Source organism: Ursus arctos, unplaced genomic scaffold (assembly GCF_023065955.2).
Source record: "Ursus arctos isolate Adak ecotype North America unplaced genomic scaffold, UrsArc2.0 scaffold_24, whole genome shotgun sequence".
Classification (NCBI taxonomy): Eukaryota; Metazoa; Chordata; class Mammalia; order Carnivora; family Ursidae; genus Ursus; species Ursus arctos.
In genome coordinates this window covers 17,512,988-17,539,754 of record NW_026622919.1, presented here as the reverse complement: position 1 = coordinate 17,539,754, position 26,767 = coordinate 17,512,988, and the positions used below count along the sequence as shown (strand labels likewise).

Sequence of the window (26,767 nt, the reverse complement as noted above, 5' to 3'; positions counted from 1 at the left end):
GCATTTGTCACGCTCAGTTCTGGCCTTAATAGGCTGCCGGGCAGGTCTGCCGGCGGTGGCAAGAGAAAGCTGAAGTCTACACTGGTCTAATGGGTTGGGGAAGGAAGATAAAGTGAGTGAATGGGACGCCGCCCCAGCACCTTCACCCACCTCCCACAGGGTACCCCTGGGTCTCGCTGGAATCCTCCGGGGGCCTCGGGAGACATCACAGGGCTACTGAACCTTCTGGGGCCCTGGGGAAGTGAGGCACCTGGGCCTCAGTGTGGAAGGAGGCCAAGTGTAACCCCAAATGGCATCAGCCAGGTCTGGGAACCTCAGTCAGTTCCCGGGGCTAGGGGGAAAATGGCAGTACGGGGCATTCCAGATCAACACACTTGACTTTATTACGCACCAATGGCGAGTCCGGCTCTGCACCGGGAACACGGAGATGAACAAGACACAGTCCCGGCCCTCGAAGGGCTTACAGTCTAGTAGGAGAGACCAACCAGCTTTTGGCTGATTACAATTCTGTGGATTAAAGTAACACACAGTGGCGGAGGGTGGGGGGGCAGCAGGCTATCCCAGAGCACCTGACCCAGCCTGGGGCTCCAGATGGTGCTTGAGCTGGGAGTTATGCAGCTACAGAAAAACAAAAGGTATCCTAGGTGAGGGAACAGCAGAGCGAAGGCCCAGAGGCAAGAGACAGCCTCGTGCATGTGTGTGGACTGCTAAGAGTTCAGGGCGAGGAGGACACAGAGTGGGAGGCAGACTGGTGGCAGGTGGGGAGTGGGTATGGGGAATGCTGGAGAAATGCCAAGGTGGCACAGTGGGTCATCTCACAAGAGGCCCCGCCACCGCATTACCAACAAGGGAGTCCTCACTGCATTCTGGCCGAGGGCTTCGACCTGGGGGGGAGAATCCTGTCCGAAGGTGGCAGCCCTTGGTCCACGATTATTTCCCTGGTCCAGGACGCAGGTTTTGGTCATGATGGGGCATGTGTTTGGACAGGGTTCAAGCCCAGGGAATCTTCCAGTTTTGAACATTGCCCATGGCCACAGAGACAGCACCCCCAAGAAATTTACAGCAGTTTCCCACCATCGCTTGCACGCCCCATCGCGGACACCATGCTGTGCGTGGGCCCAGAGGGAGGGGCCCCAGGGAAGGTGGGGAGAGTAGCTACTGACAGGGGCTTTCTCTGCCTCAGACAGGATGCACTCCAAAGAAGGGTCGGCCCAGTGCGGGGCTCAGCCCAGCTTCAGTGCGTGTGTGTGTGTGTGTGTGTGTGTGTGCGTGCGCTGACGGGCTTGGGAGGACACGGGATGCATCTGTTACCTGCTTCAGCCTCGGAGGACATGGAGGCCCAGGGCCTCCTGTGTCGGCAGCGCCGGCTAGGGCGAAGGCAGGAGGCAGCGCGTGAGCAGGTAGAGGAGGCCAGCAAGGCCCGCCAGCCCCGTCAGGACCCCGAGCCTCAGGGGCAGGTACTCCAGGGAGCGCTCCAGCTCGGCGTGCAGGAGGACGACCTGGCGTTTGGTGACACTCCACTCCCCCGAGTTGTCGAGGACGTGGCGGGCCATGCGGGCCTTGTCCTTCAGGGGCAGCTGGGCCTCGATCCGGGCCTCTGCGTCCTGCCGGTTCAGGTGGTTCCGCTGCATCAGCCGCGCCAGCTGCGTGTCCCGGTCACTGAGGACGGGGCGGGAGCGTTGCTCAGGACCGCAGGCCCCAGCCTCCCTCCCATGGGCAAGTCACGGGCCTGGGGGGGGGGGGAGCCCCTTCCCTCAAATCTCTTTCAGGGCAGTGGCCAGGGAGGGGGGCGACTCCCACCTCAACCCACGCTTTGTGAGGACCCCCGTAGCTCGATGGGCTTGAGAAGTCCCTCAGCATCAACAGGAAGGGGGAGGGCTGCAGCAGCTGCTCGTCGCCATCTGGGGTCTCTCTGGCTTGCCACTAGGCCCGCGGTTTCCCAGTGACAAGATGGGAAGATCTGGTCATCTGGCATCAGCTACATCCTGAGTCCCTGGATGGGTGACCTTTACTGGAAGGCTTGTGCCTGCAAGCCAGTCACTTCCTGTAGTTCCCCTGGGGCTTGGGCCTGCTGCATCCAAAACAGCTTCCCGAGCCACCACAGAGACCCCCTCTCCTTGCCTTCCCACCCCCAGCCTGGACACTGAGAGCCAAGACAGCGGCCGCTGGGCTTGATGCCACTGACACAGCAGGACGGGCCAGCCCCAAGGTGCCTCCCCTTGGAGCAAGGACTGGAGCGCTGGAGCTGGTCCTTGGGACGGGACGATGCATCACAAGCTAAGCTAAACACCACCCATCTCCCGACTGCAAAGGAAATTCAAAGACTAGGCCTTTCGCCCACTCTGATGTTACCCCCTAAGTCCTTACCCAGGAAACTTCCCGTCTTGCCTTTGGCTACACAGGACCCGCTCTAGGCTGTCCTCTGGAAGGGGGTCATCTCCAACCTCTCTCTAGTTCTGTGGCTACCTGAGCCCCTCAGAGGGAGTAAGAGGGAGCAGGCTCTGCCTCTGGGGGCTGTCTGCTTTGCCACTAGGCCTGAGCTTTCCCAGCTGTTAAGATGAGAGGATCTGATCACTACAGTTTGGTCTCCTTTTAGGTGTGGCCTAGACCAGAGGCCCTCCCGGGATGTGAAGACACACATTCCAGGGACAGACACAACCTGAACACTAGTCAATTCCAGTGCTGTTCAGAACAGAATGCTCCAGAAAATCATTTCTGGCTGGCCGATCAGAGAAGAACTTGTCAAAGGATGGTGTCTATACCAGCCTTGAAAAGTAAGTCAGACTTCTGGTTTCCTTTGTTACAGGAACACCGTCCTGTCGAGGTCATGGGGCCAATCCCTTCCTGGCTAAAAACAAGGACTGAATCTTAGGGACGCTGTGAAATCTGGGTGAACAGGGGTAGCTTAGAGCCACCTGTGAGGGCATAGCCTTCAGAAGGTGTGGCCTAGACAGGAGGACTTCCTGGAACGTGAAGGCTGAGCTCCCTGACAGCCCTTTCTGGGGCTCAGAGAGAAGCTCCTATGGTTAGTTCAAGGACTGATGCTATTTGTGGGAAGAGGATTTTTATCCAAACACTTGGCAACTGGCAAATTTCTCAAAAATGTGAATAATCCCGTTTTGGTATAATCACACTTTGGTAAATGCACCCTATTATTTCAAACGCACCGGGGATAGTCTGATAGTTACAGGAATCAAGAGAGGAGCTTTCATTTTGTACAGTGTAGATCCCTTTTATGAAAAGCAAATAATCGCCCATTCCCATGTCTCTGGCTTCTCTCTCAAGCCTGAAAGTGAGGTGTGAACAGCACCCGGGATTCTGGCAAAGCCTCCCCTGGCTGGTGAGCGGGCCTGGAGGAGTTCCTGCAGAAGAGGCCTCGTCTATGGACCCAGCGTACCTGCCAGGAGCCACGCGCTCTCTGCTCGTAGTGAACAGACCAAGCCAGAGGGAGAGCGCAAGGCAGGGCAGGCGTGGGGTCATCTGTGACTACAGATACAGCCAGTGTTCTCACCTCTGCTGGAAGACTCCCCCCACCCCCCGCCTTTTTGGATCCCTTGGTGCAAAGTTCCAATTGCATTAAGACTCCAAGGCAAAGTCTTCATGGCATGTGCTTGGCCTCCGCTGATAAGCCTTTCACAGACAGGGAACAGAGAAGCCAGAGAGGCTGCAGGTTTCCACGGGAGACACGGGCTGGGGTGGGGTGGGGGGAACTATGAGGATGCCGGAGTCCCTCCATGAGGCTCAGCGGATTCCGACCGGGCTTTCCATGGCAGCTCTCGCTGGGCAGCCGCGGGGGCCGGCAGGGTGAAGCTCGGGGCACCAGCACGCCAGGTCCTACCTCCGCTTGTGCTAGAAGCCTCCCACGCACCAGTCTCCGGAGAGCCATCCTGTGCCCAAAATACCCACAGAGCCAAGTGCCCACCTCTGTGTCTGCTGCACTTGTGGGTGGCATCCAGGAAGTTTCTGGGAGGCAGAGACACCCTGCAGCCTCATCTACTCTCTCACCCCCTGGGACTGTGACTCATTTTCTCTGACGCTTTGATCTGGCTCTGTTTGCCAAAACTGGATTCTGGTTTGCACCGTGTCCTGAGGGATTCGGAGAACACAGCTCCCTCCTTAGTCGGACTCTGACAGTTCCCTCCGGGCAACTGTCCATTCATCGGTGCTGCCAAGGGGGGACCCTGGACACCACCTCAAGGAACTCCCCCCTTAAGTTTCTCTTCTGTAATTCACAAATATCAGCTCCTGCCCCAAACGCTTCATGCTAAAAGCTAAATCGAGTGAAGTAATAAATGTGGAGCTGTCTGGAAAGGTGGGAAGTGCTAGAGGAGGGGAAAGGATCCAGAGATTAACAACGTGGTAGCTCAGGGCATCTGGGCTGAAGTGCCCCCAATAGCCAGCAGGGGGAGCCCCTCCCAAGCAACTAGAGAAGCCTGGGGCCCTTCACTTCCCACACCTACTTGGGGGCATATCTGGGTCAGGCACACAAGTCCTTCCTGTAGGTTCTGGACACAGCCGCCCAAACCCCCAGTGCCTCCCGGTCGCCCCGCGGGGTAAGGGCAAAGCAACGTGGGCCATTTCTCAGGTACGCGCTTTACCGCAGGGCCAGGCCCGGCCCGCACGCACTCACCAGTACACCACGACCGTGTGCGCCATGTACTTGAGCAGCTGCTTGGTCTCAAACAGCAGGGGGATGTCCAGAATCACATAGCGGTATCCTGGGGGAGAAGCCGGAAGCCCGCGGTTCAGTTCTGCAAGCCAGCACTAAGGACCGCGTCAGGTGAGAGCTCCCTGGCGGAGGGGGAGACCCTACAAGGACGGGCATAACCTGAACGCTAGCAGTTCCGGTACCATTCTGCAGACCGTCGTTCCTACCTAGGATGATCGGGGAGGACCTTGCAGGAGGGAGGGCATCTGTACTGGCCTTGAAATGCAGGCGGGGCTTCTGAGACTTGAACATGAATGGAGGTGAGGGCCCCCAGGAGCTGTGAGGTTCTACTGCCCCGGCCATGGAGGCCTTGCACGACGGGAGGCGAAGCCGGTGAGGTGAGCAGGGCAGGTGCCAAGGGCTGGGTTCGCCTTGATCTTGAACCTAAAGGGTTGTTATTTATGAGCAAGGAAATGACACAGAGTTGAAGGAGGCTGGGGAGTTTCCAGGAGGAACTGGGCCCTTTCTGCCCTCCTTCACCCATCTTTGCTCAAAAAAAAACCCCAAAATGAAAACAAAAGTGTGGCTCCCTGCTGAAGAAGAGTCCTGCATGGCGATCTCGGCCAGCTCTTCACAAGACTCCTATGGGGGTGGGGCAATAGCCCCAGAAGGAGAGGTGGCTTCTCTGCGTTGGAGGCGGGCCTCCAGCCAAGGACTGCAGGGACGCCAGGGAGGTGGTGGGTGGTTATGACTAAGGAAACATAAGTCACTCCAGTGCGGTAAAAGGCACTGGCTGGCCCTCCCAATACCAGGCCAAGGCCAGTCAAGGGCGGTACCCTCACCCACGGTGAGAGGGCGTGCTCCTGGGCTGCCCACCCCCAAACACTACGGGCTACACACTCCTAGTTCTCTTTGGGCCAGTGTCCCCTGTGTATGTGCAAAAAGCTGGCAGGGATCCAGGAGCCGTGAGGGAAGGGGATGGGCACTGCCTCTGCTCAGAGATGCCTGCCTGGCTTGGCTGGTGTCCCACCGCAAACACTTCCAACCACAGAGCCAGACGCACACACAGGGGACAGGGTGCATGACCCAAGCCACTGGGGTGCCTGTTCCCCAGCATCTGCTGCTCGGGAAGCCCAAGAAAAACCTTCAGTTGAACGAGGGGGTTAGGAGAATGGGCTCTGATGACAGGCCTGGGTTTGCAGCACCCCCACTTTCCCACCATGTGACTTTGGGCCCCTGAACGAACCTCATCCGTGAGTGAAGGCTACCTCCCCCCAGGAGGACGGTAAGGATCCAATGAGCGAAGGCTCGTAAACCACTCCGCGCCTCACCCAGACACTCCCAAGTGCCCCATAAATGATGGTTATTATTACTACCGTTCCCTGGAAGGGAGGGGTGCCCACAATTCCAGTTCTCCCGCTCCCCTCCCAGCTCAGAACAGAAGCCAAGACCAGACCCTCTCTGGGCCTCTTATCTCCCTTTCCTGCTCCGGCCCCACCCGTCCCTGTCCCCTCACTGTCCTTTCTCCTCGGCCCCTCTCGGGAGCTCGCGGCCAGCTCCTCGGTTCAGCGGCAAAGGGCTATTCAGCTGTCACATCCCTCCTGGTTGATAAGCTCTGCAAACTATCCTGACTCTATTAAGACATCCGTCTGCCTGCACAGAGACCTCCCCGACAGCTGGTGATCTTATCTGACGTTTGATTATACCAACCTTGACAGTCGCGTTTGTTATACTCATCAGGGAAAAACTGGGACTGTGGAAGCCACAGCTGTTGTCCCCATTTTTCACCTTATCGAGCTGAAAAGAGCTTTCTGGCTTTTATTTAAGTGGTGGTGGTTGGGGAGAGGGGAGGCTGGGTGGATGACACAGCAGGAGAACTTTAGAGCGGGTGACATTATCCGCTGCTTAATTTCAGAAGGGGAGAGGCGCTGCCGCCGCCTCAAAGCCCTGCAGATGTATTCGCAACTGGCCGGGGAGCAAACACGAAAGGGCAGGACTGAAAGGCAGAAGGCTTCGCTCCTGGGTGGGGGCCAGGAGGGGTCCTCGCACAGACAGGAGAGGCAGGACAAAGGCAGAAAGAGTCCAGAGACTCTCCTTGAGGGAGGGGGGGGAGGTCTGCAGTAAGGTCCTGAGACACAGGGCAAGCTGGTCCAGCAGGCACAATGCCTGGAGCCCCCTCCCGCCCCGGCCGGAGCAGGGGAAAGGGGATGGGGGTGGGGGACGTCAACACCGTGGATGTCTGTCAAGTCCTCTCTTTCCTTCTGAAGGGAGGTGCAGGCCAGAGGAAGATGGGGTGGGGAGAGGTTCCCACTCCGCATGAGAACTTGATGCGTGAGAGGATAAAATAAGGCCAGGATCACAGTGCAAAAGCCACGAGAAAACCTAGAAGGCTCCCCCATACCCTCCAGGAACAAAGTCTCAGCATTGTGACTGACGGTGGTGAGACAAGCGGCCAGGCTTCCATTCTGCCGCCCGGGCTGGCGGCCACCTATGCCAGAGGCTGGCGGGCAGATCTGCAGGGGCCCCGGGCCGGCCCCTGCCCTCTGCTCCTCCACTGGTGGCGACTGACCCCATCCTGCACCTGATCAGGTCACTCCGGCCCAAAACCGTCCTAAGAACAGGGCCGGCACCGGGGCTGTAGCTTGGGAGAACCTCCAGGAAAGGTTCTTGCCAGCTAAGCACAGACCCCGGTTTTCACTGCCCCTTCTTTCAGTCCCGGTGCACGCCAGGCTAATTCTCTCCACCGAGGCCTAAACCTGAAGGACTATCCTCCTCGTAGGAGCCCCCCCCACCCCGCCCCGGCCCTGTACCTGGCCATTCTGGGCCCTCCCCAATGTCCAGTCTGCAAGCTTATTTTCCAGGCAGCCCGACCAGCACCAAAGCTGACTCTGACCACGGGTTATACCATGTGCTGATGGACAGTCACTGATGTGGACTCAGTCCCCCGAATAGCTTCTCGACGTTGGCATTGTTAGCCTTACTATGCAGAGGGAAGGCTGGCTCACTTGACAAAGGCACACAGCTAGATGCTATGAGGCCAGGACTGAAACTCAGGTCTCCAGACTCCATTCTTTGTCGGCTATTGTTACGCCCAACCCTGCTAGAAAAATCAACTTACTTCCTGGGGATCGTGGCTCAAAAGCCTCAAGTGTCTCTTCTCACTCCATTGTCAACCTCTTTAAATGCTAAGGGACATGCGGACCTTTCCTCTGGGGCTGCCACGTGGCTCTGCGTTGGGGGTGCACAAGAATAGTGTGAACTGGCCAGCCAGGCCAGCCAGCTCCCCTTCTCCCTGGCTAACCTTTGTGCAAAGGAAGAGGGCCCCGGCCCTGGAAGAAGAGGGTTCTGCCCCACCCTTGTCCCAGGCCCCGGGTCTTACCTCGGAGGAAATATTTGAAGGTCTCCTTCATCATTTCCTTGCGGATCTCCGGGTGGGTGATGGTGTTGAGCAGATGCCGCCGGTCGGGCTGGTTAAAGATCAGGTCCCCCAGGACCTTGCGGTTGATGTCACCATTCTCCAGCAAGACCTCAGTGCCGAAGGCCTCCACGATGCGCCGGTGGGCGGGGTATCCTGGCTGGACGACTGTGGCAGGAGGAGGGGCTGGGTCACTCTCTAGAGCCTCCAGCCCAGCCAGAGGCCCCCAAATGACTAGAGGCAAAATGAAGGGGGAACCCACGGGTGTCTCTTTCAGTTGGAGCAAAAACCAAATGAGACGAGGGAAAGCAGTTGAGGAAGAGAGCAGAGCACATGGAACCCCTCCAGTGGGTCATAGGGTGAGGGGAAGGAGAGGGACAAGGAAAGGGAAGGGGCGGGGAGCAGGCAATCAGACCAGGGCCGACAGGAAAGCCTTCCCCTCCTCCAAGGCCTTGAAAGGACTTAGGAAAAGGTGAGACATGATGGCAGAAAGGGGGACGGGGGAGCTGCTGCACACAGATCCACCAGCTGCCCCTCCCAACTCACCATGGCGGGCGATGACGTCAACATCAATCACCGCACAGCCCAGCTGCTGGAACACCTGGATCACCGAGCTCTTGCCCGAGGCGATGCCCCCTGTGAGGCCCACCAGAAACATCTTCCCAGGGAAGAGGAGGCCAGCGAGAATGCCGAACCAGGAGCCGGGGAATCACCGGAGTTAGGGCCCGCCTGGCTGGTTGGGATGGCCCACTCCAGGAATGTCAGAAGGATGGACCTGCCTGGGGACGACAGCAGGAGGCCTGATGAGTGTCCCTGAAGGCCAGGGGGTGGGGGTGGGGGGGTGGCACAAAGGAACAGAAGGGAGATGCAGTCTGCCCGGGCAGAGTGGAGCTCTGAGCTTGGGAAACTCTCCATCCTAAGATAGAAAAACTCTTTCAGGACGGGCCTCCAGTAGTCTTTAGAAAACATTCATAAACAAGGCAAACCAGCAGTGTATAAATTTAGCAATCAAAACGCTGAGTAAGCAGAACAAGGTCAGGTGCTGTTAAGCAGAATACTTTCTGGAGGAAGCAGTACCCGGTTGCAGGCAAATTTCGAGTAGGAAGGGGACACCTGTCCCTCTGTGGTGAACCCAAGGCCCTTGCCAGGTGCCCACAGAGCACCCCTTCCGGTCTTCACTTTGTAGTCTGGGACGCTGAGGCTCACGGGGAAGAATGTCCTGCCTGCCCAACCCCCCCGGCACCAGCACTGACTGGGCGTCTAGTCTAGACCGAGAAGAATCCTCCCTCCTCAACCAGAAGTGGCCAAGATGCGGAGCTCAGACGAAGCGGTGGCTGGGGGGCCAGGAGGCCTGAGGTTTAGAGGAGTGCGGATCTTGCCGGGGAGGACTGTGAGGCGGGGAGCACTCTGCGGGAAGGATGACAGGCTGCGGGAGGGAACTCTTGAGCTTGGCGTGGGGGTGGCGGCTCTCAGACCGAGCATAGCAGCGCAGCAGAGGTTAGGAGCCGGGGCCTCTTCAGGCCCAGTTTCTCCACGTACGATGCTGTGTGGCCCTGGGCAAGTCGCCTGTCTCTCGGAACCTCAGTGTTCTCATCCATAAAATGGGGGTGACGGAACCTATCTCCTTAGGCTGTTTGCAGACCGAATGAGAAAATGCATCTATCTGAAGCCCTCGGGACACTGCCATTTCCACGGAGAATGTCCAGGAGGAGAAGTGAGGACGGAGACGTGGGATGGAAGGCGGGCGCCGAAGCCACACCGTACGGCACGGAGACTAAAACAGACACTCGTGAAGTAACGTCCCCATTCTTACTGCCTCAGACTATCTCACAAAAGACTTGTTTAAAGTCACGTTGCATTTTCTGTAGTGACCAGGGTTACCATGTCTGGGACTTGGCTCCCAGGCTGGGAGAAATTAAATGGAAGGCCAAGTCTCTCCCATCCCTCCCTCAGCATCAAATCACTTCTCCAGGACCTTGAAATCTGTCACGGGACTTTTTTTTTTTTTTTTTTTTTGTAAAACGGCAGATTTACTGTCCTAATTACACTTTGCTTGAGCTTATGCCAAAATGAGTTTGCCTCCCCTGAGGACACACCAAGTGACAGGGGGAGGCAGCTGCTCGGATGTGGGTGGGTGGGGGGAACAACCCAGAAGGTTAAATCTGCCCAGGTTTGTTCTCCCAGGGCAGCCAGGGGAGGAAAGAGGAGAATACCCACTAGAGTCATCATCCACATGGAGGGACCTAACTCAATTATTAGACCATTTGCGAAGCATTTCTCCTCAACCTCTGTGAGCCTGGGGTCGCCCCCAGGTGGTCTCCCTCCAGTTGACACAGAGAGGACTTAAGGATGAGGTTCAGTTGTCAAAAAATAATAATTGTTTTTTGTTCACTCAGCTGAAGCTTTGAAATGGAAAGTCCAGCAACAGCACTGTAACCCCAGCTCTGTCCTGTTGTCCCCAAAGCCCTGAGCTTGCCTCTCCACTGCAGACCAATCTGGAAGAATGGGAGTGGAGCCTGAGAAGAGGCGGTGGCGGACGGAAGGGGCAAGGGCCAATTCTCTAACGAGGCCCTGGCCCCTCACTGTGGAAAGCAAGCTGCTGTCACCTGGGCACCCAACTTCACCAGACTTGGCTGAAGGGGCCCAGTGGGGCAGGTGGCCTCAGCTCCTGCCCGTTCACAGGACCAGGACCCCTCCCCTGACACACTGAGTCAGAATCTCTGGCGATGGAGCAGCTCTGCTGTGTCACAGGCTTGGAATCAACTCTAACTCTTCATTTCCAGTGAGGCGATTAAGGACCGCAGAGAGCAAGGGACTTACCCAGGGCCACAGCCATTAGTGGAGCCTGAAATGAATTCAGGGCTCCCACCTCTGAGTCTAGACTCCTGCCTTAACATACTCAGGAAATGAAAAATTAATTTATCTTTAAAAGAAAATAAGGACGGTGAATATGGCTCTAGGCAAATCCATTCAGAGCCAAAGAGAAATGACTTCTAGACGGTCATATGGGTGTCTTCCCTCCGCAGAACAGGGGGTAGGTCTTATGGACAGCAACCAGAGCCCAGATGTCAATTCCAGGCTCAGCTCGGCCCCAGACTCGCGGGGTAGCTTAATGCGTATCTTCCCTTCTCCGTGCTTTGGGCGACCATCTGTGGAAACAGACCAACAGCTGCTTGGCCTCTGTCAGGAAGGCCAAGGGGATGGAGGAGCACATGTCCTGGGAGGCCCTGGGCCCCTGGCTGAAAGGGCCTGGACAGATAACAGCTGTTCCCGTCCAGCAAGCCGTGCATAACTCATCCCTCCGCTAACCACGGACTGCGCTCCTCTGGGCCTTGCAGCTCCGCCTCGGGGACCTCTCGGGGAACCAAAGGAACACTCAGGTCTTGCCTCTCAGGGAAACTGGAGGGAGACACAGTCACAAATGAAAGCAGCCAAGAACAGAGCAGCAACAGGTGAGCCAGAGTGATCACACGGGACTCACCCTGGGTCTGGGTGTGTGTGTGTGCACGCGTATGTGCGTGCATGTGCATGCGTGTGTATGCACGTGTGCATGTATGTGTATGTGTGCATGTGTGTGCATATGTGTATGTGCACGTATGCACGTGTGCGTGCATGCGTGTGTGCGTGCGGACCCACTCACAGTCCTGCTCCTGGACCTGCCCAAGGCGGGAGCTGCAGCTAGCAAGAGCCCACGTCCCCTCAAGGCTTAGCGAGGAGGAAACGAAGGCTGAGGTTCCGACTGCCCCTAAGACTCACCCAGCCCTGTCCGGCAGCTCCTCCCCAGGGAGACCCAGGCAGTAGTGACCACCTCTGGTAGCCTGTGCCGCGGACCCTGCTCCTGCTCCAAAGTCCTCTGCAATCTGCTCGCTTCCCCTCATTCCACCGCCATTTACACGCAGGCAGTGGGAACCTCACAGCAACTCCCAAACCGGGCCCTGATCTGAATCCCCCACGGAACTGCAGAAAAAGTACAGAAACCCAGGCTCCACCCTCCTGTCCCAGCCAGCTGGGCACCAGAACCGCTGCTAAAGTGGAAGGTTAGGGGCGCCTGGGTGGCTCAGTCGGCTAAGTGTCTGCCTTCGGCTCAGGTCATGATCCCAGGGTCCTGGGATCGAGCCCCGCATTGGGCTCCCCACTTGGCGGGGAGCCTGCTTCTCCCTCTCTCTCTGCCTGCTGCTCCCCCTCCTTGTGCGCTGTCAAATAAATAAAACCTTTAAAAAAATAATAAAAATAAAATGGAAGCTTACAGACTCTAAGTCAAGAAGCCTGGGTCCCAGTCTCTCTGCACTCAGCTATAAAACTATGGGACAGGGGTAGCCTTCCACCAGCCTGGCCCAGGGCGGTAAGGGCTCCATAAATGACAAAAAGCTGATCCCTCAAGTGCCTGCCTCTGTCTGACCCTCAGTCTCCACACCTGCAAGCCCGGGGCTGATGCTAACTGGGGCTCTCTTCCTCCCTTTTGTGGTGCAGCACTTCCCAGAGCTGTCAGGAGATGTTCGCCTGGGGGACCAATGAATGATGAGACCGCTGGTGGCCCGGGAATCCTCCTCCTCAATACCAAAAGCTGTTCCCAGAGCCGGCTTGGCTGGCGGAGGAAGGATGACCCCGAGTCCCATGGTAACAGAGAAGGCGAATGCCCAGCACAAGAGAAATGGAAGCTGGATTCTGGGAAAGGATCCCAGGCCTGGCTTCGTCAGCCAAGGCGGGCCTCCAGTCCCAGGGGGGCCACCTCCAAATCCTTTCTTCTCCCTCACTCTCCCTGTCAGGGGAAAGACAGCAGGGTGTGAAGAAAAGGGTCGGGACTTGAGTCACAGAGGTGGGGTCTGCAGTCGGTGAAGTGAGGAGCGAATGCCACTGTGCTCTGTAAATGGGGGGTCCCTCTCGTTGAGCTTCCCCAAACCGCCTTTCATTGTTTACCTCTTGGGCACCAACAGCCCAGAGACTGTTCAAGGAACATTCAAGGAAGAATAGTTTTGGGGCGCCTGCCTGAATAAGTCAGTGGAGCGTGTGCGACTCTTGGTCTTGGGGTTATGAGTTTGAGCCCCACGTGGGGTGTAGAGATTACTTAAAAATAAAATCTTAAAAAAAAAATGTCTCTCTTGGAATCTTCTCTGGTGGTGTTTCTTAGGGAAAAATGAGAGTAGGCTGCTCCATAGGTCTCCAGACACAAAACCCCGCTACCACCTTGCTGTCTGTCCTAGTTCTGACCCCACTAGGCCTACCCTAAAAACCTAAGTCCCATCCCCTGCACCCAGACCTGTCCAGTGGCTTCTTAACTCCACCCTCCACCCCTTACCTGGACTTTCCCAAAATGGCCAGGGTCATGGCTTCAAGTGAACTTCTGATCATGTCACTCCCCCGCTTAAAACCTTCACTGCCTTCTTCCCTCTTCTCCTATCCTCCTGGCTTCTCACCTTCTCACAGAAGCCTCTGGGCCCCATGTAACCTACCCACCTTCGACATCTCTGCTCCCCCCCCCCCCCCCGCCCCGTCAAGGAACCTGGGCCATGCCTTGCATGCCTGCTTTCTGTCCCTGAATATTCAGGCTCTTTCCCACCTCAGAGCTTCCAGGTGCTATGCTGTTCCCCCTGCCACCACGCTCACTTCCTGGCTAACTTCCCTAGGTTTATTCTGCATTCATTCCTTTAGTCAATCAGGCACCAGACACTGCTCAGAGTGCCAGCCCTCTCCAAGCAAAGCCCACACTGTACTGTGGGAGGCGGGGGGTGGGGCAAGGGTGTAAATAATAAACTCAAAATATGTATGCTGATGTCAGTGGGGGATCATATCAAGAGCAATGGGGCTCACTGTCTTTTTTTTTAAGATTTTATTTATTAGAGGGGCGCCTGGGTGGCACAGCGGTTAAGCGCCTGCCTTCGGCTCAGGGCGTGATCCCGGCGTTATGGGATCGAGCCCCACATCAGGCTCTTCAGCTATGAGCCTGCTTCTTCCTCTCCCGCTCCCCCTGCTTGTGTTCCCTCTCTCGCTGGCTGTCTCTATCTCTGTCAAATAAATAAATAAAATCTTAAAAAAAAAAAAGATTTTATTTATTAGAGAGAGAGGGAGAGAGAGAGGATGTGCACAAGTGGGGGAAGGGGCAGTGGGAAAGGCAGAGAATTTGAAGCAGACACCACGCTGAGTGCAGAGCCCAACGCAGGGCTTGATCTCATGACCCCGAGATCATGACCTGAACTGAAACCAAGAGTCAGACGCTTAACCGATGGAGCCACCCAGGTGCCTCAGCGGTCGTCGTCTTAAATCAGGACCAGGGAGGTCTAAGCAAGGACCTGAAAGCAGCAAGAGGGAACATCATAGCTCCACTCAGAGCAGCCTCATCCAACCCCCACCTCAAATCAGGCCCCTGACCTCTCTCTGCACCATTCTTCTCCTTCCCTGTACCCACTGTGTTTGTGTGACTGCTTTCAATGTGTTAAATAAAACAAGCTCCATGAGATCACGAGCCATGTCGCTCGCAGCCCTTTGTCTCCGGCATCTAGCATAGTGCCCAATGTCTACCCGTCATGTACCAGGTGAGCGATACTGGTCAAGTTACTTAACCTTTCGTTGATTGGGTTTCTTCATCTGTGAAATGGAGCTAATGGCACCTACCCCGAGTGGCTGTGAAGAGTAGAAGAGATCGTACATCAAAGTGTTTCATTCTAAGTGCCTGGCACACTTCTGCCAAGCACTCACCAAGGCTCCCTGTCAGTTAGGAGAAGGGGTTTGAAAGCTCTTTACAGAATGAACAGCTGAAGGAGTCCATGACCAGGGAAGGGGAGAGAAAATACCTGGGGTCACATTCTCCTGTCAGTGGCAAGGGGGAGGCTGGAACCAACCTCCCAGCCTGCTCCCTTTTCCATGAGAACATGCTGCCTGAGGATAGTAGATCCCTCCTGGGGTGGGGAGGAAACAAACAAAACATCCCATGGGTTAAAGAGAATAAGAAACCGATACCTGAATGGCCACTCTTTCTTTCCTCCCTTGGGAGAGCTCAGGACTTAACTTGGAACCACGTTCCGTTGCTCTGCATTCCTTAATCAGCAGCCCCAACCTGCCTGTGCCGGGGTGGGGGTGGGGGCAGGTCCTGGCTCCCTCATTAGCCTGCAGCTCCCTTTCCTCCTCCTCCTCCTCCTGCAGTCTCCCAGGATTTCATACTGGGCATGCCTGACCTGCGAGACGCTTCTTCGAACAGCTTTCCAAAGGGGATGTATCCATTTTGCTCCAATGATCAATATAATCATTCATGAAAACGAGTCATTCCCTGCCTTGGGACCCAATTATTTTCTCGTGGAACCAGTGGTTGCAAAAATATATTGTTTTCCAGTTAACTAGTAAGTGCTATTTTTATCTACGGTTTCCCCACTCCTAATCTTTCATTATTGGGGAGAGGCTGCTGTTTAAAGCTCAGTGCAAGTTCTCGTCTGCTAGGCCTATTAAGTCACTACCTCCTCCAAGCTGCCAATTACCTGGAGGGAGCCACAAGAGAGGGTGTTGGCGGTTAAGTCCCTCTCCGTTTTCCTGGCCAACACCAAGGGAAGGGGAGGGAACAGGTGCTCTTCCAGAGCACTCTCCAAGCACAAACCCTCAGTCCAGGGAGCCTTTATGGGTGGGCAGGGAGGTTGTTTGCATTGGACTACTAAGCTGGTGCTTATGCAGAAGAAGGATCACAGCGAAAGCCAACTCTCAGGGGCTTCAGAGTCACAGGGGCCTCAGCTGGGATCTCAGCTCTGTCCCCTAACTAGCTGTGTGGCCTTGGGCAACTTCAGCATTGTGGGCTTATTTCCTTGCATATAAAATGTGATTAATAATGACGACTTGTGGGTTTTGTCAGGATTGAATGAGGTGACATATGTCATGGTCACCCCATCTTCCCCAACTCAGTGTGTGACACATCACAGTCACTGCAATCTACTCCACTTCTCCAAAGGGCATCTTCACCCTCTCAGTTGCTCAGGCCAAAAACTTTGGTGTCCTGGCTCCTGGCTCACAATCTTCATCCCACCCACTAGCGCCCCCTGCTGGCTGTGCTCTTGGCTACCTTCACACCCCAGGGAGACATTGCTGGGTCCTCCTACAACCGTCTTGCTCCTGGGGTACTGCAGTGGCCTCTGAGCGATTTCCTGGCTGCCACCTTTGCTCCCCAACCATCTGCTCATGATACAGCAGCAAGTGTGAGCCTTTAAAAATGCAAGTCCAGGGGCGCCTGGGTGGCGCAGTCGTTAAGCGTCTGCCTTCGGCTCAGGGTGTGATCCCAGCATTCTGGGATCGAGCCCCACATCAGGCTCTTCTGCTGGGAGCCTGCTTCTTCCTCTCCCACTCCCCTGCTTGTGTTCCCTCTCTCGCTGCTGTCTCTGTCAAATAAATAATAAAATAAAATCTTTAAAAATAAATAAATAAAAATGCAAGTCCAATCATTTCACCCTCTGCTCAAAACCCTCTAATGGTTCCTCTAGAGCACGAGCCAAGTCCTTCCAGGGTCCTACAGGGGCTTCACGATGGACGCAGTCGTCTCTGTTCCCAGCACCTCCTACCACTCTCCCCCTTGACCTCAGCCCTCCAGACACACTGGTCGCCTTGCTGCTCCTTGACTATGCCGAGCATACTCCCACCTTGGGTCTGTGGATATTATTGTTCCTTCCATATGGAAAGCTCTTCCCCCAGGGCGCTGCACAGCTTACGCCTTCCTCTGCCCAACCATCGCCCTATCAGAAACTGTCCTGAATATATAAAATAGCACCCTCACTTCACTCTCTCTCGTCTCCTCACTGTTCCACTCTTCTTCATAGCACTTACCCACTTGCCACTACCCAACGTATTACATATTCATGTGTTCATCTATTGTAATCTGCCTCACCCCAGAATCTGGGCACTACTGTACCCAAGGTGCTGAAAACAGGGCCTGACAAATAGAAGGGCCTCAGAAACATCTGTTGAATGAATACATAAAACACAGAAAAATGTCCAGCTCATAGGTAAGCAGGAACTCAACATTAACTATTTTATTTTTATTATTTTTAAGATTTTATTTATTTGAGAGAGAGAGAGCGTGCGTGTGCAAATGAGCCGGGAGAAGGAGAAGCAGACTCCCCGCTGAGCACAGAGCCTGATTCAGGGCTCAACATGGGGCTCGATCCCAGGACCCTGAGATCATGACCTGAGCAGAAGTCAGACACTTAACTGAACTACCCAGGGGCCCCTCAAAACTATTTTAAAATAACAGCATAACTGCTTCAGAAAACCTACTATGAGAACCACAAAACCTTTTCCGCATCACTCCCACCCCTACATTTCTGGGCTGACAATATCTTGGACTCACAGATGAGGAAACTGAGGCAGAGAGTGCCTAGGAAGGCAAGGTGTCCATTAGGGAGGACACTAGAATATAAGAGTAGCTGCACGGCCTGGGTGGCTCAGTCGGTTAAGTGGCCAGTGGTTTCGGCTGGGGTCATGGTCTCAGGGTCGTGGGATGGAGCCCTGTGTATGTGTATTGTGGGGGGGGGGCGCTCGCAGCTCAGTGCAAGAGTCTACAGAGTCTGCTTGGGGTTCTTTCCCTCTTCCTCTCCCTCCCCCACTATACCCCCACTCTCGCCCGCACTTGCATGCTCTCTAAAATAAATAAATAAAATCTTAAAAAAAAAAAAGAGTAGCTGCCCACCATTTGAGCACTGTCTATGTGCCAGGGACATCCCCCAACCCATCTGATCAGCACAATCACCCAGGGAAGTCAGTTCTTTGGTTTACGCCCATTCTAAAGGTGAAGAAATGGAAGCTAAAAGAAGTTAGACATTTGTGCGTGAGAGTTCCAGGATGCCTGGGGCATGCTTGAAGATCTTCCAAGGGGCACAAAGGCACAGTGTAGGAGGAATACATTTCCCACTCAATGCCCACCACCTCCACCAATGGGAACAGACCAGCTTTGGAACATGCCTGCATCCTCTCCCTTCCCGGGTCTCCCTTTACCCTCTCCCATCTCCCAGGTTTCAAAGAAAGGCACAACTACCCAGCCATGCCAAAATCTTACTAAGGTGCACTGTCCCTAGTGCAAAATTCCCCTGGCACCACAAAGGGGGACTTGGAAACATCAGTATTCATGCCGAGGCTGTGCCTGCCTACAGTGACCTCGTAACAAAGGCTCCTGCGGAGTCAGGTGGTTTCCAAATCTTTGCCTTCAATAAAGTTCAAGGAGGACCTAGAAGAACTGTCTGCTGGCAGGTCATTAATAATTTATTTCAATGACACATCACTGTGATTTTTTTGGCCCATAACACAGAGGGCGTACAAAGCATTGAGTAGTATTACCACAACAAAATGCCTTCAAGTCCTACGTATTTATTTACATGAACCAACTTTTTCAGTGCCACAAATAAAAGCTCTGCTCATTCTGGCAAATATACACGGCACACACATGAACTTTAAAAAGTTCCACCTAGCTTATGAACAGAAGCATTTCAAATAAAACTTACGTTTGACAGCTGATCAAAACCAGGTGTCTTGATCAACTGTATATTTTACGATAAAAACTCAATCCAAGAGAAATTGTTTAATATTATGACCACAAGACAATTTTCAAAAATGTTTTAGTTTTAATTTTTTTGTTGTTTTTGCAGAGAGGTAGGATGACAAACCAAAGGCTTTCAAGCATAAAATGTATCATATTAGAAAAAAATTCTGGGGAGGAAATTAGGTAGAAATAGAAGTTGAAGGAAGAAAAACAGCAATGTAAAATTTCAAAGGCTAAACTGGTTTGTATATATTTTTTCAAAGGATAAGGGAAATCAAATCACTATAGTATTGAGATTCCATTGCAGATTTACATGCCTGATATAAGTTTCATTTTTAAAGTGTCTAATATTTACAATTAACCAGAAATCACATCCTTTGCAAATGTCAGAGAAAATTTTTAGCGATCTAAAAACATGCCAGTGGGGACATTTTCGAAACAAACCGAAGTTCACTGCTTGCCTGCCTTCAGTTACCAGCCCTAATCTTTTCTCCTAAGGCAAGGCACCAAGAAAGGATCTGAACCCTTGAAACATATTACTCAGGAGGACGAATTCAGACCTTGCACAAGACAGAAGAGGATCCGGTGGGAATTTACGGCCCTGCAAAGAGAAAACCACCCCAAACGGCCTGTCTCTAGCATTGCCCAAGACTTAGGTTGGCACCCCACCAAATCCATCTGATTTATTCTGGTAAAATCAGCCATTACCCTCCCCCCAACCAAAGCCCCCCCCCCCCGAAAACCTATGTTCAAAGGCTTCCATTTCCTCGTCTTTAAAATTAGGACTTAATGTCAAGGTTCATTCGGGTGCTAATTTTCCCATAACTAAGGGAGAAATAAAACTTCATAAGCAAACTCAACGACAGAGGTGCCAATATCTCCATTTGGGAACCTGGGGAAGGACGAAAGTTGGTGGCCAGGCAGCCCTCTTTACGATGAGTGGGAATCCCACGCTGCCACCCAGGCCTGGCGGGGGGCGGGTCTTCCCTAAAATTTGATAACCAGTTCAGCCTTCTGGGAAGAAGGAAAGTGGAGGTGAAGCCTTGTCTGAAAGATGGAGATGACCACTCAGCAAAACAGCAGTACCCAGCGAAGCACTTTTAATCTACCCTATGAGATAAGTATCATACGCATTTTCACAAAACTGGAAAGGGCAGACGCTGGATTCAAAAATAAAACAGATCTGACCACAAAGTTCTGAAGCATAGTGGCTTTGGACTGAACCTGCGTTTGAAACCACGATTTCTGCCACAAGTCTAGCAGTAAACCTTTCTCCATTTCCACAGCTGTAAAACAGGGAAAATAACACCTTGCTTAGTAAGGTTGCTGTCAAGGCAACGAGCCATGGATGTCGACGCGTCTGACCCAGCGGCTGCTACATAGTATGTGCTCAACAAATTGTAGCCGAGGTTTGAAAAAACAAGGCGCGCACTGCCCGTCCCACCGCGCTGCACGACCGGTGCGCCTCGGGCGTGTTCTCAGCGCCCAGAGCCAGGCCCGGCGCCGGGACGCGGGGCTTCGGGGGCGGACACAGGCCCTGGGACAGAGCAGCCCCGGGACGCCCCCCCTCCCGCCCGCCCCCACTCGCCCGGGTCCGGCCGTTTCCCCCGCCGGCCCGCGCGGCGCGCTACGTACCCGAGGCCTCTGACCCGGCCCGGGCCGCCGCCGCTCGCCCAATCTCAGCGGCGCTTACTGGGTGGCTCCCGGCGGGCAGGCGGGGCCTCGGGGGCGCGCGCACGTGGACCGGACGTCCGGCCGGCGGAAAGGGCGGGCGGGGAAGGTGCGCCGTCGCCGCGCGCTGGGCATGGTGGGCGCCGCGGGGTTAGTGCCCCTTCGGATCGTAAGCCCTCCCACGCCGAGGGAAAAACAACAACACAACCTGGAAAGCCCTGGCTTCAAATTCAGGCCTTGGCCATGTCTAGTTGTGCAGCTCCTGGCAGTCGCTACGGCAGGTAACTGAGCGCCTTCAACCCGCCAGGTCCTAAGAGCACTCTGTAGGCATTAGCTCATTGAATTTTCACAGGTGGAGACTGTCACCGTCCCCATTTCACACAAGAGGAAACTGATTTTCAGAGGTTAATCCGTTTGCTCTCTTAGAGTGCCAGTTGGCTGTAGAGCTCATTCTGTCCGTGCAAGCCCAGCAAGTCACTCAGCCTCTCACCCCGTCTCCGCTATTAAAGTGGGGAGAATTGCTACTACGCTGTTTGTTGAAAGCATTAGGAATACATAAAAAACATCTAATGGTACCTTACAAGTAGTAAGTGGCCCTTAATTACCCTGCTTCCTTTCCCTCTCCCTAAACTGTACCTCTGCTTTCTGCTTTCTATATGGTAGGAATCTTGTCTATCTTCACCGCGAATATCCCCAGTGCCTAGAACAGTGCCCAGCACAGTAGGGATCCGATACATTGAAGAACGAAGTAATGCAACATCTTTCTCTGACCCGAAACCTTTCTCCTTAATGTCAACGGCACCGGCTGCCATCACCCGATAAATAGACTGGCATCTCATGATCAAAGGGCCCATTTCATCCAAACACCAGTCCAGTGTTCGAATCTCCTCTACATCATCTCTGGGGTCTGATCTTGGCCACGCCCAGTGTCAGGGAACTGTTTTTCATGAGAGCTTCATGCTGTCCAACTTTGAAGTCCAGTCCTGATAGAAAGTTTTTCGTTAGGTAATACAATATCTCCCCTAGTTCTAATCTGTGGCAACATGCAGAACAATTCTAATTCCTATTCCATAAGGCCAGATTTAATGGCCCTGTTTCCTTCTTGCATCAAACAATTTACAGGTAACCTAGCTTTGTGGTTCTCGACCTTTTCCCTACTCCTGACCTATTAGAGGGATACACAACTCCCATCAGTAACCCTGGCTGCCATGGCAATGACAGAGATAGGAATATACCTTCCCCTCTCTCAAATTATCAAGCTCTTCTTGGGGCATATTGTTAGGAAACCCCCTGCAGATGATCCTGCTTTTCCCAGACGCTGCCTTACAGTATTGTGAGCATTGGTGTACAGGCCAGGGCCTTGTCTTTTAGGTAGGCATCCTTGTGATCCAATGGGCCAACGGCAGCTGCGACTCTGCATCTCTGCTGGGATGATCCCAGAGGAGAGGCTGAAGGATGCTGCAGGGCCTTCAACCCAGGTATATCTTTGGAACTGAAGCTCTACTTGGCAGTTTGGAGGTGATGCCATCAAGGATTTTTTTCGGCTCAAACACATATGCTCTTTTATTCAGGATATCAATAATAAACTGGCTCTAGCTGCTTACATGCTCTCACTTCATCCTGACAATGATCTGCATCTCAGTCACCTCTCTGTCCTTGGCATTAAGCACAATACATGGAATATGGTGCTGCTTCAAGTTGTTTGATGAACAACCCTCTGAGTCCGAGAGAGATGACTCCTTTGACTCCTGGGTCTTTGACTCTTGGTTCTTAAAATTAAACTTACTTTCCGTATGTTTATTTTAAATAAATATTAATATGCAATTAAATTTATACCGTACCTTACAAATACCATTAATATTTATCCTTTATTAAACAGCTTAAAAAAAAAAAAAAAACTCCCATAGGTTGTCACCAGCTGGAAGATAAAGTCCAAACTTCTTAGCCTGAAACTTAAGGCCTTCTGTGACCTGGCCGCAATCACCCCTCTAGACATATGTCTCACCATATGTCTCACCATATGTTCTCCCTTGGGAAAGGCCAAGAAGGATAGTGATTTAGTTACTGCACCAGACTTTGTGTTAAAACACCAGGTTCAAGTCTGAATTCATACTAAGTAGTAGTGAAACTTCGGACTAATCATTGAACTTCTTGTTTTCTCATTGTAAAAGGGGAGTAACACCTGCCCTGCTCATTGCACAGCATCAAACGAGACAGTTGATGGTGGGGATCAAAGGAACAACGTGCTAGCACATTTTGTGAGCAATAAACGCTCTACAAACACAATGGGTCACCATACTGTGTGTTCCTTCCTCTGCCCTTTCCCTCTAACGTTTCCACACCTGAAGCCTTTAACCCTTCTCACTATTCATTCATACATTAAGTAATCCAACAAATATTAATTGAGGACCCACTCTGTATCCCTTGGTGGCCCAAAGATTACAGAGGTGAGGAAAATCCAAAGTATTCTCTGCCTTCCTGGAACACAGGGTCTTGTGGGAGAAAATGGTTGCAAACTGTATAACCACACAAACAAAAAAAGGAAAACTGCAGCTGTGATTCCAGCTCAGGGGTGGGTCCACACTGCCCCGAGAAATTATAATGAAGGATCCGGCACTTAAGTTGCCTCCAAGGCCAAGTTCAAAGTCTGTTTTCTTCAGGAAGCCCTTTCTAACAATGCTGCCCCAAAGATCTGCACCCCCTGCCCCACCCCAAACTTCAGTTAACTTATCTCTCTAGCTCATTTAATCATACCCAGTCAGGCCGTGTTATTTTTTTCTGGTTTTCCCAACTTCACTGTAAGTGCCTTCTGAGCAGCGAATGGCTGGCACGCTCTTAAATCCCACAGATTTAAGCCACAGAAGGCTGGACCCACTGCATTCAGACCCATGTGTCAGGGGCTGTCATAGGAAGGAAGGGGACCCTTCGTGAAAGTGAGCTCCAGGGGAGACAGGAAGCTGCCAAAGACCATCTCCCTGTCCCTTATTCACAATTGGGCACACTAGCCCTGTTCTTCAGAGGAGAAAAACTCTCTTACTTAGGACAGCCAGGCTACTGCCTAGTATGATCTTTCAACAACAAAAATTTCATCATCTCTCTCCCCAGCTAAAAATCTTTCAGCAGCTTCCAAGAGTCTTCAGGATAAAGCCCAACCCCCTCAGCATGGCATCCACATCCCTTCCTGGTCTGACTGCTGACTGCCTCTCCAGTCTCAACCTCCAAAATGCTCATGTAATTCTTGCTGCAGGACCTCAACAGCACCCCTCTCAGGCAGCGGGACTCTCCCCCAGCCCCCGCCCCATCTGTCTGGTTCCCCTTTGAAAACTCAGCTTAGCCATCTTTTTGTCCAGAACCTCTTTCCCGAGGCCAAGGGTGCCTCCAGGCTCCACCTACATCCAGGGTTTCCACTCTCTCACACACAGTACCATAATGGTGAGTCTATGTAGTTACCAACTTGGGGAGTGAAGCCAGGATGGGGACGACTGTGTTGTTCTATCCCTCACTCTCTAGTTCCTGCCACAGAGCCTGGCAGGTGATGAGTGCTCCAAGGTGTTGAATAAATGAGGCACAACCTGGCTCATGCTTTCCTAGGCCCATTAGAAGAAATGGATCTCTGATATGTTGGGGGTACAGCAAGGGCCTTGATCTGTGACGGACATTGTGAGAAAGTTTTTCTTTGATAATCACAGGGAATGCTGACTTCCTGGGAAGGGAAATAATAATTTCTTAGGTATTGACCATGTCAGACACTTTACTAAGTGTTTTGCCTGCACTGTCTCATTTTCTAAGTGAGGGCACTGAGGCTCAGAGAGGTTAAGTGACTTGCCTAAGGTCACTCATTAGGCAGAGGCAGAACCAGGATTTAGAACCCAGGGGGTTAGACTCTGAATCATGTTCTCTTAATTACCATATTCTGTCTCCAGTAACAACTGTGAAGGGATAACAGAGGTATCCACAGTAGAAGTAAATTCCAGAATCCGCAGTTTCACAGGCACAATCCTCAGTCACCCCTTGGGCTCTGCTGTACCTGCCTTTGTAGAATGCTTCTGCCAGAACGGGGAGGATAGAAAGAGCCAGCAGAACTAGATGGGAGAATACTGCTATTTTCATATGATGAGGCACTCAGGAAGCTGGGAATATCTACCGCGGAAAAAAGAACAGGGAACCAGATATCAATTGAAGAATATGTAACAATTATGTAGAGGGACACAGGATTATATGCTTCCATGTGACTCCATAAGGCAGACCTTGGCCAACTTTCCACCAATGAGAACTGTCTGAAAGTGGAAGGCGCTCTGTTATGGAGGGTGGGGGGTGGGGGGTGGGAGGAACAAATATGAGAACTCTTGGAATCCCAAGAAACTATCCACAGACCCAATTTAGGAAACTCTACACTGTACTGCTTTTGGTGATCCTTCTGTCCCAATGCGACAATAGACTCGAAAGTAAACTTACATTCCAAAATCTCATGTAGCAATATTCAATTTTCAGTAGTCATTTTTAAAAAGTATCACCTATACTCAATTTCTTTTTAAAAACATAACATTTAAATTTTATTACAGAGAAATAACAGATTCTACAAAAATCTAAGTGAGCATTCTCACTTGAAAGACCCTAAGAGAGCGGGGAATAAGTACCTTTCAGGTGCCTTTGAAGTCTGAAATTCTCAAAGGTGCTGGATTCCAGAACTTGGGACTGGTACTTGCATTCTGAGCTTGGACATGACAGTCTCATTGCCTGTCTCCCTCCCAGAAAGGCTCTCCACTGAGCAAAAACCGCTCAGTTTGCAGGAAAATACAAGGCAGTGTCTTTCTTAAGCTTTGAACCACAAGAATGGCAGGGTCCACAGTCGACCCTATAATCACTCTGCCCTGGTCATGTTTCATTAGCTTTTGTTTAACCTCTGCATGTCTGTGAGAAAAGAAAATACAAGGTTGGGAATTAGAAAACCAGATGTGGGTTCTGGTTCTGCTACTAGGTATCACTGTGTTGTGTGTATGTGTGTGTTTTTGCAAGCTCAATTTTCTTCCAGTCCCCTTTCCTACCGACTTTACAAGGTTACATGGGCTACAAGTGAAACACTTAGAATTAAATCCAACTAACACATGTAAGGCTTTATTTGTATTATCTCTGACGTCTTCCTCTGGCCTGCAGCTGCACAGAAGACATCATATTGACAGCAGTCTTGGTCCTGGAGAGATGTCTGAGTGGGTGTCCTTCCCTTCTAAAGTCAGATATAAATGACTGGGGATTATCTGCTGCTTTGGATCATATCTACTTCTGCACTTACCACTGAGACAAATGAAGAATTGGCAATATTTAGCTCTCTTTTGTTTTGTTTCCCTGAGTCAGATGGAAAGTGTTTCTTCCCACTTTCTCCCTCTTTCCAGGCTGAGAGTTTCCGAATGGCAAAGATCATCCCTTTTTTTGGTCATGGAGCTCTCTGACCATATGAGCATGTCATTCCCGTACAACCCACAATCCAGCCTGAATGGGAACTCTAGAAATGGGAACCACGTCTTTGGGCGTTGGCCTCAAGACTCAGGTGCAATTACTCAAACACAGGGGTGAGACCCAAGGGACTGAAGCATTCAGTTAATGCTAAAACCAGATAAAGATGTCACCATTATTTTCAAATAACTGATTTCCTTGGGTAGATGAAGCAGACAATGGGACTTCTGTAGTGACAAAGAATTCAGAGGGCCGAAGGGCCGACAGATGCAAATTTGTGCACCGATTCTGCCACTTACTTGCTTTGTGACTGCGCGATTTACCACCCAATCTGGGCCACATTTCTTCGTCTGTGCCTAAGGGGAATAATAATACAACGCATCTTCTCGGCTGTTGGGAGGATTAAATGAGATATACGAAAAGCCTTACCCCAGACTCTGGCATATGAGCGCTCATTAAAAAGAGGATGTGGAGAGTCCTAGGGACACTGTGTGAGCTTCGTGGAGACCAGTACCTGGAGGCCAAGAAGCGGCAAAGCCCGACCAGTCAGGTCTCCTGGCTCAGGGTCGGTACTCCGCACACCACAATCCACCGCCTCTCAGGAGGCCTCGAATTCACGACGACCAGGGGCCGCCTGAAGTCCCGAGTGAGGAAAGGCGACCAGGAGCCAACCTGGCTTCTCACAGCAAAGGCTCTCCAAGAAGGCCCGACGCATTCGGGCTCCCGGTGGGTAGCACCCGCGGGCCTCAGGCCTCATTACTTACCCGGTAATGGTAACGGTCCTTAACGGCAGCCAATAACGGCTCACCTATGGCCCAGACACTGGCAAGGGCAGGCTGAGGTCAAACCTTGGATTTTGGCGCCTCATCCCGAAACCCTAGGCAAGCATCGAACTACAATTCCCAGCATGCCACGCGGCCGCTGGGTCGCGGAGCGTCGGCCCCGCCAACCTTGGGGCCCTTCTTTCCTCAAAACGCGGCTGAACGCCCAGGACTTCCGGGTAGTGCTGGCCCCCCCACCCAGGACAGCCTCCTTTTATGGTTTCTGGGTATTGTAGTCCACCTTGTTCCGGTTTCACGAG

General features: G+C 52.7%; 1 protein-coding gene across 3 annotated transcripts; it reads right to left on the bottom strand.

Moving 5' to 3' along the window:
• Positions 1–358: 358 nt before the first annotated feature.
• On the bottom strand, positions 359–26,647 carry DCAKD (dephospho-CoA kinase domain containing). 3 transcript variants are annotated; one of them, XM_026512632.4, is made up of 5 exons: positions 26,451–26,647; positions 8,610–8,842; positions 8,028–8,231; positions 4,631–4,718; positions 359–1,659 (listed from the first exon to the last, which is right to left on the bottom strand). In XM_026512632.4, exons 2-5 carry the CDS (start codon positions 8,719–8,721, stop codon positions 1,368–1,370), a joined length of 696 nt encoding a protein of 231 aa, XP_026368417.1. In that variant the 5' UTR covers positions 8,722–8,842; positions 26,451–26,647; the 3' UTR covers positions 359–1,367. The 3 variants fall into 3 exon arrangements, with proteins under 3 accessions (XP_026368417.1, XP_044245124.1, XP_044245126.1); XM_044389189.3 differs by lacking the exon at positions 26,451–26,647 and adding an exon at positions 20,200–20,299; XM_044389191.3 differs by lacking the exons at positions 359–1,659; positions 26,451–26,647 and adding exons at positions 3,212–3,887; positions 20,200–20,299.
• Positions 26,648–26,767: the final 120 nt, after the last annotated feature.